The sequence below is a fragment of the Mesitornis unicolor genome, unplaced genomic scaffold (assembly GCF_000695765.1).
Source record: "Mesitornis unicolor isolate BGI_N332 unplaced genomic scaffold, ASM69576v1 scaffold16144, whole genome shotgun sequence".
NCBI lineage: Eukaryota > Metazoa > Chordata > Aves > Mesitornithiformes > Mesitornithidae > Mesitornis > Mesitornis unicolor.
The window spans coordinates 18,620-29,769 of NW_010178190.1; the positions used below are offsets into that span (position 1 = coordinate 18,620).

An 11,150-nucleotide genomic window follows, 5' to 3' on the forward strand; every position below is an offset into this window, starting at 1 on the left:
AGACTTAATGCTGTTTCCATATGCAGAAGCTGTCCTTGTAGACGAGGTTTGAAGCACACTCGTAAGAGGAGACGTGCAGGGAGATGTACATGTTTTTCTGCCTGAATATGCCAGTTCATTAGTGCGTTATTTCAGTCTTCAGCACAACCCTACGACCATTGCAATGTCCCTGTGATTTCAGAGCCCATCTTTCACTTATAGAAAGTATGGTGGGGAGTGGGTGAAATTTACTCTTGCTGCAAATCGTGTGGCTACATGGAATGCTATAATCAAAAACAAAACCAGAAAAACTACATTGGTACTGGAATACCTGGAATTTGTCAGCCAAAGGACAGCACAGCCTGTTCCATCTTCTCTGGGCCTTTTGAAAAATACAGAAGATGAGATTTGCTGTCATATTAGATGTGCATACAATAAATCAGGCAGTGCAGCCTCCTGGGGTTCTTCCTCCAAAAAGTTTCTGGTCCTTGCATGACATTAAACTTCCCCTCTGGTCTGCGAATAAACTGCTTTAACTCCCAATTGTTGGGAAATTGCACAGCCCTGTATTAAAGCTCCACTCTATCCAGTGACACATTTGCAGCTCTGCTCCTCGCAAGGCAATGTATTCAACCAGTTGTTGCCTACAGGGTGAAACGAGCTGTAGGACATCACGATCTTGGTGACTCAGATGGCCTGAAATTATACATTGCATTGCAAATGGATTATAGGAATAGAGTGCTAGCTAACCCATGAGTCACAGGAAACAGGATCTTAAAGAATGGAGCTGTATTTTGTTATGCAGCCAGAGTACAACATATGAAATGGTGTGTACCAGCCTGGCAGCATGAAACCCCTTCATGTCCTCTGGAAACAGCTTGAGAGGAAGGACTGGAACTGTGAGAAAGCAGGAGCTCCAGGACTGTTACCTGCTGGTCAGAGGAACAAGTCCTCCAGGTCCTTGATATGTCCTTGTTTACACCTGCAATGATTGGCATTCAGAGAGGTGCTTGGCATCTCCCTGACTTTAAGAACATGACTACTTCTGGGGATTAGTAACATATTCTGTTTTCTCACTAGCCAGTGCTTGATCCAGTGTTTTTAGTCTAGTTTGTGCAGGTGGTATTACTATGAAAACTGCCATCCAAACTGGCACAGGGTGGGTCTGTGGGAGGCTTTATCTTCTAATACCTCACCTACAGGAGCAGGTCAGGAACCTGTGTAACAGCAGCCCTGGTCCTGGTTCTTTTGAGTGAAACGTTTTTGCATCATTCTCCCCACATTTGTGGCATAAATCTCTGCTTCCCTGGAGGGAGAGGTGGAGATGGGCTAAAGTTTAGATTAGTCTTAATAGTTTCAGCTTTGTTTTTTCCTGCTTCTCACAGTGTTTCCTTTCTCTTTTTCTTTTGCCTGTACAGTTAACTATTAAACCTCTTGACAAAAAAGCAGAAGTCTTCAAGTTCTTCTCCTCTCAACTCAAAGTGAACAAACTGGTAAGTGTCCTGCTTTCCTCCTTTAAAACTGACCCTGGTAATACTGACTGATACCTGAGTGAGAAAGTGTCTGTAAAACCTATAAAGAGACTGGTGAGTGTTGCATTTCAGCATGTGTTTTCCTGAGGATTGTTCTGTCAGGGATTTGTCCTCTCTGGGAAGGGGAGATGATGGGTGGAAAGCGAGATGTGAAAGAAGGCCCAAATCACAAAAGAGAAATACAGATGCTGGAAGGGGAGGACGTAGTGTGTGGAAAGGTGCAATGCCACTGCAACATCTCCCTATCTGGCTGCTGTCAGTTCTTAATCAGCCTCTCCTTTTCTGGAAGAAGCAACAAGAAAGAGACCTAATCAACTGGCTAATTGTATCATCACTGATTGCTTCCTAACACAGCCGCAGGGGCTGGGTCTCTTCTCAGTGAGTTTGTGAAGGGGCCATCGCAGGTGACCGTTCCTACAGCTACATCTTGCATATTCTTGATCTGGAGGTATTGCCTGTTCTTATCCAGGAAATGGAACCACGGGGAGGTGAGAGATGGAAAGAACCCCTCCTCCTGTTATGAACTTTTCTAACCTGTTATGTACCTGGATATGAGCCTGCCCTGGGTGCTGATTTTCCTGGAAGGGAAGCAACTGTCAGCACTTGTGCTGAAGTCAGAATTGTCAGCTTCTGTGCTGTGAGGCAAATGTGGGGCTTTTTGTCCCTCTGGCTGGGGTACAAGTACATGAAAATTGTATTTACTTTGCTTCTCCTCTGTAGATTTTGCAGTTGTGCATTGGAAACCACGACCTGTTTATGAGGAGAAGAAAAGTGGACTCGGTAGAGATCCAGCAAATGAAAGCACAAGCCAGGGAAGAAAAAGCTAGAAAAAAGGTAGATTCTTTCTGTTCCTCTATTGTCGAAAACACTGATTATTATTCCAGCTGGTGCCCTTGCTGTCCATGCATTGCATCAATATGTGTGTGGGAGGTGAGAAAGTGCAGCAGGATTGAATGTGGGAACAGCGCTCGTGTGTGTGCAGCATCTGAGGATGTAAGTGATGTTTGTGAAACTGAGTAGGTGATCGCAAAGATTTAGGGTGCATAACAAATCGATCCAAGTGCCCTCCCAGCAGCCTGAAATAACCAGTATTACCCGTTAGAGGAGCTCAGTGCTGCAAAGTGCAAGCAGCTTCATCTCTGGTGAATATCAGGCCACCAGCTAGAGAGCAGTCTGTTCATTAGATTCATTTGCTGTGCTGCCTCAGGCCCAGATGAGATTCTACTGCAAACCCACAAATATGGTATTGCTCATTCTGTTTCCAGATGGAGAATCAAAGGCTGGCCAGGGAGAAGCAGCTCCGAGAAGAAGCTGAGCGAGCCAAAGAAGAGCTGGAAAGGCGTCTTTTCCAGCTCGAAGATGAAGCCAGGCAGGCCAACGAGGCCCTGGTGAGTAGCATATTAGTCTGAATATTCTTATGCTTGATGGGCTTTCTTGGTTTGGAAGCATTTTTTTTTTTCTTATGGCTCCTGTGAGACACCAGGAATTATGGTCCAGATAAGGCTGGAGAGTTTCTGACCACTGGTGGAGAGGACATGCTGGACCACCTGGCAAAGCTCTGATCTGCCATAATCTCCATCTGCTGTGAGCCGTTTGCTCCCTGCAGTTAGTTCACAGTGCTTTCTTCAGGCAAAGAGGGAAGAAAGGAAGCAACCTTGGAGCAGAAATTGGGAGAAAGGGGAATGATGCACTGCCAACTGAAGGAGCCAATTTCAGCTTTTGGTTGGTGTCTTTGTCCAGCTCCAAGCAAGTGTGTTTCCTTGCGTTGTAGAGGTGAGAGGGAGAAAGGATGTTGGGCAATTCTGGAGCAGAGGAGGAACACCAGACTGTACAATTTTGTTTACTATACTTTTAAGGAGTAATATTTTTATCACTTGGTCTTTTGGGGAAAGATGTCCTCTTCCTGACTGACTGCAGGGGCAATTCTGTAGATGCTAGAGAGGGTAACTAAGAAAAATTGTTTTCTCCTAGCTCCGATCCCAGGAAGCAGCAGAGTTGCTGGCTGAGAAAGCTCAGATCGCAGAGGAAGAGGCAAAATTGCTGGCCCAGAATGCTGCAGAAGCTGAGCAAGAGCGACAGAGACTGGAAATCACAGCTCTGAAAACCAAAGAGGAGAAACGCCTGATGGAGCAAAAGATGCGGGAGGCAGAGTTGATAGCAGTGAAGCTGGTGAAGGAGTCTGACCGGAGGTCAGATTTGCTTAAGCGGGGTTGTGTGGTCCCTGCTGGGATGTCTGAGTGGAGGGAGTGCTGCTTTTCTCAGAGCTAAGCCCATGAGGGAGGGATTGTTGCCACAGCAACACTTCAGAGTGGCTAAACTTTCTTGTCTTGTTTGTCCCACCTGGTACCAGTGGTGGTGATGCAGGTCAGGAAGTTTACAGAGGATCAGATGCAAGGCTTTAGAGATGTTTAGTTTTAAAGATCCAGAATGCAGAGCATTTCTGAGCACTGGTTACCTAGCTATCTGAATTTAAACAGTCAGTATACCCTGTGAGTTATGAGGCTGTTTTCATTCATTAGTATCAAGTGATGGTCTCTTGTGTCCCTTTTGGATCTTCGAGAAGTACAAACCAGGTAAACTCATGTGGAATATAAACCACTCTGTAAGTGCACGTTCCATAACACTGCTGCTGGAAGATGCAGAGCCGACCAGTATTGACAGAGGATGTTTAACCTTGCTATTGAGGGCCTTCTGCTTGCTTTAGGATACTGCCAGAAAGCTTGCCAAAATAAAGAGCGGATATGTTGCACCTCTCCCTGCCTCAGGGAGAGGATCTCTGACAGCCTGGAGACTCTGTATCAGCAGGTCATAACTGAGCCCATGGAAATTAGGAGTAGGAAAAACATGTTAATTCAGGCACTTTGGCAGGATTGTCTTTTGAAAGCTTGTCATGCTGTGTCCAGTTAGTTCTGTGTGTGACCATCCTACCACAAGTGTCTTCGGGTAAAGGAGCCATAGTAATGGATCTTGGACTGGAAACCAGCTGTTCACGTTGGGATATTTGTCTTGCAGAGCCAAGGAAGCAGAGCATCTGAAACAAGATCTGCATGAAGCCAGAGAGGCTGAGCGGAAAGCGAAGCAGAAACTGTTAGACATAACCAGGCTTAATTATCCTGTAAGTTTCTGCTCTACTGGGCAGCACTTCATCTTCAGAGATAGTCAGATGTTGATTGCATTTTTATAGCCCCATCAAGCTGAGTAGTGGCATGTCTGCATCCAGCTGGGAGACAAACACCTGTGGGACCAACTGATGCTTAAACACAGCATAGCGAGGATGTAAGTTGTATTTGTTCAGGGCTGTGAGTCAGGATGATAAGAAAGGCAAGACAAAAGTTAAAAACAGGACTGGTGTTGGGACTTAGGGAGCAGAGATCATCTTGCTTGCACTCATGCCTCTGCCATCTCAGTCAGACAGTGCGTTGTGGTGGTACCAAGGCATCTGTGTTGTCCTGACATGTGAATTGCCCATGAGCATCTTCAGACAAACCAGATGAAGCTGTCTTCGGCAAGAAAGCAGCGCTACAGCTGTGTGCCCCAACTTCCTCTTCTGCTCCAGTCTTGCTGAGAATTAATTTCCATTCTCTGCTGAAATAGATAGGAATATTGTAGCCAGGATGCTTCTCTGCCCTTGAATCTGTGGGTTGTAGACTTCAGCAGTTCATCTGGGGCCACTCAGGTAAAGGGAAAGGGCCTGCAGGAGCATCTGTGTGTCTGAGTCCATGGGTAATTTATGAAGTGGCTTAGCGTGGCATTCTTGCAGAAGCTGGGGAGATAAACCCCAAATCAATCAGTCATATCATACTGACAGTGCCTGTGTGGCCTCTTTCAGCACATGGCCAAGTATCCACAATACTCACCAATTGACACCAGAGATACCAACTTTGACAAAGGATCCATCAAGCTGGATTTGAAGGACATTGACCTCAAGAGACTATCCTTTGAGATAGAGAGAGAGAGGTATCAGTATGCTTACGGTGTTAATAAATGTGAATGTTAATCACTGAAAGGAAAAAAAAAAGTCTCTGGGAATTACAGTTCATCCTTTTAACAGCTCAGGATGGCCTCAAATTGTACCTACGGCTGGAGGCCTTTTACAGAGCTGGTGTGGATCATGTCTGTGTACGAGTAGTTATTTACACAGAGGAAGAATGTTCTGGTGGCATCAAGTCCAGAACCTTCCTGCCTTGGAGAGCTTTGTGTCAGGAGCAAAGTTGCCAGGGTAACAGCATGTTAGAGGACAGCAGTTTCCCTCTAGTGTTGGAGTATGGTGTGGCTTTGATCTAATACATCGAGAGGCTTTTCCTCTCGGTCTGGAAGGAAATACTTGGTAAAAACTTAATAAATGTGTGAATGCTGAAGGGTGGAAGTGAACCCCTTTCTCACTCGGTCAGGGGAGTCAGGCTGACATGTGTCAGACTTCATTTTGCCTATCAAAAAACCCAAAATGAAACAAAGAGCTTCCTCTCTCCTCCTTTTCTTGAGCTATGCAAGGTGCAAATATCATGCAAATAAGCTTTTTGTCTCCGATGTGTGGGCTGCAGGTTAGACTACTTGGAAAAGAGCAAAAAATTTGAAGACCGACTGAAAGAACTGAAGTCTGAAATTCTTGCTTTGAAACTAGAAGAAAAACAGTCTGGGCTTTACTCTCATTGGAATGAAGTGCTGGGATCCCTGGATCGCTCCTTAGGAAATGTAAGTACCCTCAGTACCTGCTGCTTTTTTTTTCAGCATGAACCATAGAAGAGAATAGTGTGGGTGTGCCAAAGCTAGCTGCTGTAATTCAGTTCCAGGCACGTGCTTTAGTACCTCTTAGAGTAAAATGTTTAAAGTGTGAACACACACAAGGAAAATTCATGTCAAAACAAAATCTAAGAAGTTTTTTTCCTGGGCAGGATATGAGTACTATGAGCAAAAAATAAGTAATTTATTTAGATTATGAAATCACAGTAAGGGTTTAAGGTCTTGGAGCAAACTAAGTTGTACTTTAATAACACATTTAAATGTGGTTCCTTGCAGTTTGCCTTACATTCTCATTCTTGTGCTTTGTGGTTGCTAGAAGTCATAAAAGTCCTGGTGTAATTTTTTCTTAAGTCAGTGAGGAACTAAACCCAGATTTTTGTTGTAAGTGTCTTGTTATTTATATAAGCACCCCAGCCTCTTCCTGAACCAGTGCAAGATCAGGGCTGGCTCTGTCCTTCCAGTTTGTTCCACATGTAGCAAAAATGGCTCTGAGTCAACTTATAGAGGGAAGGGAGGCTTGGAAAAATTAGGAGAGAAGATGGCCTTTATTTTCTGGCTATGCATCTGATGTTCTTTTTGGCTTAATGAGGGTTGATATAGAGAGAGGGCATTGCATTTCCATGTGTTCTTTTCTTTTAAAGACCCCTTCATGGATGAAAACCTTTGAAACTGGAGATTCATTGGATATAAATCTTCAAAGACCTTTCCCTGCTTACTCGTTAAACGCTACAAGCAGCTGGCCTTGTACCAACAGAATTCAACACATGGTGCCAGTGGAAAAGTCATCTTTTCAAGCAAATTCCTTGGTTGCCGACAGTGTGGGCACAGGAACCAGGAAACAGATTATAAAGGTAATCAGATTTGTAAGTAAATTCCCAAATGTTGACTAAAAGTTGAGAGTTCAGCGAGGTAAAGGATGGCTTTAGGGACCTGTTTTGTCCAGCTCTGTCAGAGTCTCTCAAATGATGAGTCAATGCATGGCTGTTGTGAGTGTGGAGACCCCGCGCTGGTGCTTCATTCAGGACTGTTTATAATTTGAGGGCACCTGTTTTCTCTCACTTATAAAAAAAATGCAAAGCTGTAAACCTTGGTAAATGAAATGGAGATGCCTATATGCAGTAGGAGAATCTGTTAGATTTTCTTTGTATCAGCCAGGTTTGGAAATGAGAATGTGCTCCCAGGTGTAGAGAGCTTAAAACATACTGTGCCTGTCTTCTGGTTTTAGAGGGCAGGGAGTAAGATACCAATAAATGCCTAGACTTCCAGCTGGCCAGTTCTCTTCCAGTGTGTTCCCTGTCAAAGTCCTGAAGAGCTAATGAGCTACGCCTTAAGAAAAAACAACCTGCTTTTAAATTTCACTAGAATGGAGAATCTAATATGCCTTGTGTTCTTGGAACAATGAGAAGGAAATCAGCTTTCTCTAAGCAATGGTAATTGTGCAAAGCATTGGGAATATAGAAAGCTTGATGTATTTGCTGAAGTTCTATGTGAACAAAACTGAGGCGTTTTCGGATGAGCTATTGGCTCTAGTATGTAACATTCAAGACCTGCATCTGCAGGGTTGTCTTTAAGCTAGGAGGAACACAATCGAGCGTAGTAACACGTGAGGAAGCAGCTCTTTCTAATGCAAGCAACAGAAACAACCTTTAAGGCTAACCTAATGCACATAGCAGGGGTGAGGCAGATATGCGTGTTTTGAGAAGGAAGGAAAAGCTATTGCAGAGTGTCTTACAAAAAGCTACAGAGTCAGAGGTAAAGGAAGAACTGGACCAAAGGGAGTTACTTTGCTTTAAGTAGAGTTCAAGATGAAACTAATTGTTCCTATTTGATTTGCCTGCAGGTTCAGCAGCACGACTCGGATGTGATCTACATTTGAAGCCTCTCATTTCCTTACCAGACTGGTGGAACTTGGTGGCCATCTTTTTGGCTGCTGCAAAATGCACCAATATGGGGACGCTCGTGCAGCTCTGCTGACCGACATCGGCGTAAAAGACCTGGTACTATAGTTAGAGTGGTGCCATTTGGCTTCCAAGCAGATAGCATAAGCTGGGAGCACTAAAACTGCCAGTGTGAAATGGCTGTTGTCTCTGGGTACGGCGGTAAACGTACAGACCCAGAGCAGTGTTGTTTACTACTTATGCACTTTTGAAGAAACACTTTATACTTCGCTAAGCCTTCCTCCCCCGGGTATTTTTACACAATGACTTATCAGTATGGTACTCTACTTTTGTAGAAGGGATGCTAGGCAGCAAGCATCCAGGAGATGTTTGGGATGAGGAAAAAGTTGTACGTGAGCTTGGAGTTTACTTGCACAATAGACCAATTATGTTTCTGGTTCGGTTCATGGGATGTGACTTCCACAGAGCTGCTCAACATCTTAGTGTTTGCCTGCCAAGTATTTTCCTTTTTCCTCACCAAACATTTCTCGGTTTGCTTAGTTGATTTGCATTTCTCTGTGAGAAATCTCAGCTTTTAATTCCAGATGTAAAGTGGACATCTGCAAATACCTCTCATTCCTGGGGGAATCCTTTGTTTGAATGCAAAGCTTCTGTTCTCTTTACAGTTTCTCGCTAGATCAAGCGCTTCCCATTGCTTTTGCCGCTCCAGCAAACTTTGCATACATTAACTTGATTCCCAGTTGTAAGACACAGCTTCCAAATTAGACAAAGACAAAAGATGCTGTTGGTGTCTGCTTAAAGTTGGACTTGTTTCTGATGGAGAGGGGCGTGCAGTAAAACGTCTGCCTCATTAGTAAAACCTACTTGCATTTTCTGGTTTTGTGTGTGTTTAAGTGTCTGCTTCTCCATAAATCTTCAGTCCGAGGACTTCTGGAGAAGCAGACAATATGCAGCTGTAGCTAAACTAGTAGCACAGTTGAGCATGTGATGTAAAAATGAATGTTAATGTTGTTAAATATCTTGTTCTAAAAGCTAAGATTAAAGAAAAGCACATTCAATAAAAGGCTTCAATTTCCACTTGCTAGTAACAGCTTTGAACTGAATGTTATGTCAATATTGCAGCATTAACAAGGCAAGTTCGAAGAACAAACACACAAATCTCCTCTGTACACATCAGCAGACCGAGAGCGCAGTGGGGGATAGCATCTGTAGCCAGCTCTGTTCAGACTCTTGCCAGTCATCAGCAGTTCTCAGCCTGCTGGCTCTCAGGTATTCTTGCTGTGCATTGCTCATGTGCAGCACCGTGTTCCTCGATACTTGTAAGGGTGTTTGAAAGATCAGATGGGGCAGGAGGAGCTGGGATCTGCTGCAGAAATGCTTGCACAACCACAGGTGAAGTCGGGTGTACTGGGCTGTTGCTGGAAGGGCACTGCAAAGAGAAGTGTCACCGGGCATTAGTTTGCTTAAAACCTAAATAAATACTTGCAGCGATTAAACTTTGTATGTCGGTGCTTCTGATGCTCGTACTCACTTCCAGTATTGATTGCTCCTTAAAACAGCCAGCCACAGATGTGTTGAAGAAGATGTGAGGTTGTCCTGCAGTTGAAGAAAGTATGAGAAGCGTGAGCCCTCGTTTCCCCCAAAGCAGGGAAGAGAATACAGATGTCATCTGGTCTAGTCAGTAACTGCAAGATTGTCACCCTAAAGGACGAGGTATTTGATGATGCTTTCTGCATCTTTGACCATCCCAGGCCCAGGATAGCGCTGGCTGTGGTGAAAAGCTGTGGGTCTGTCAGCAGATGGTGCTGCGATGCTGCTCTGCAGCACAGTTTACACAGCTCCAGAACAGCTCAGAGACCTGGCTCCCAAACCCTGCATTGCTCCTTGGGAACCTCTGCCAATTTGTATGTTCCCACGCCTGGCCTTGCTCGTATTCTCTTCCTGGAGTTTTAACCTGACATGATTTTTGATGGGGATTCAAAATGTGCAAGCACGATACCCTGAGAAGTGCTTATTGCACAAGCAGCTTAGTCCCATGGGTATGAGCTAGCTCCCCAGATTACAAACGAAATCCTGCAATAGTTCTGACACACCATTGTCATCTTCAGACTGTAAAAAATGGCCTTCTGAAGCATGCAGGACCCCACAGGACCCATGCTATGTGATATTTCCTTTCCTGCTACTTGTAACAAGCATAGGCCTGTTAAATTTGCGCAGTGAAGAAGGATTGTGGTGTGTAGACTAACGAGGGTGGGAAGAGGCCTGAGAACAGTCACTGCAAGGGGGAAAGGACAAATTCGTTCTTAGTTTTCATGTTGGATATGACACGATGTTCTGGTCTCAAACTACAGCAAAATAGGAAGAAAGACTTTGCAGCAGTGAGGAAGTGCTAGGAGATCACCTGGAGAGCGAGGAAGTCTGTTTCTGGAGCGACACAGTGAGTGTTGAGCTTCTGTGTGGAAGCTGATGACTCTCCCCAGCCCAGTTTTCTGTGTTTCTCTGAAAAACCACTTGCTCCAACCCCAAGGGGCTCTCTCTGCCATTGTAAAAACCTCAGATGGGAAACTCTGTATTCTTGCTCAGCTTGGGTGCTCCTGATCTGAGCGGTGGAAGTGAGAAAATGCTGTTTAGCCCTTGGAGACATCAAACAGGCTGTCACCCTTGCACCTCACTTCTCTTTAACCTCATGCTCTCTGAGCCAGCGACGTCTGTGGTGGTCTCTTGTGCCCAAGGTATTTGCTCTCTGTCACTGGAAGCAGCTGCCAACTTCTTGTGTCCTTCCCTGGTGCTTGTGCTCGAACCTCAGGAGTGCGTGTGGGGCACTAACACCCTGAATTTGTCATTGTCACACGTGCTTTCAGCCTCCTGCTTTTGGTGATGGGGCACAGTCCTGGCATGGGGACAGCTGTGATGAGTGGCAAAAATCACAGGCCAAATGGTTTTCACTTGGCTCTGTGTGCAAAAGATGGGTCCAGATGCAAGACTCAGCTATGTGTTGTTT

The 11,150-nt window shown here is 44.9% G+C and overlaps 1 protein-coding gene across 1 annotated transcript in view; it reads left to right on the forward strand.

The window, feature by feature from the left end:
- The window catches only part of LOC104538974 (merlin-like), a 20,069-nt gene extending 11,942 nt beyond the window's left edge, over positions 1-8,127 (forward strand). The window contains exons 10-18 of the mRNA XM_010182372.1: positions 1,398-1,472; positions 2,232-2,345; positions 2,777-2,899; positions 3,483-3,700; positions 4,524-4,626; positions 5,341-5,468; positions 6,053-6,203; positions 6,893-7,102; positions 8,092-8,127. Of these exons, the coding sequence (XP_010180674.1) occupies positions 1,398-1,472; positions 2,232-2,345; positions 2,777-2,899; positions 3,483-3,700; positions 4,524-4,626; positions 5,341-5,468; positions 6,053-6,203; positions 6,893-7,102; positions 8,092-8,127 (1,158 nt within the window). The remainder of the gene's footprint in view (positions 1-1,397; positions 1,473-2,231; positions 2,346-2,776; positions 2,900-3,482; positions 3,701-4,523; positions 4,627-5,340; positions 5,469-6,052; positions 6,204-6,892; positions 7,103-8,091) is intronic.
- Positions 8,128-11,150: the final 3,023 nt, after the last annotated feature.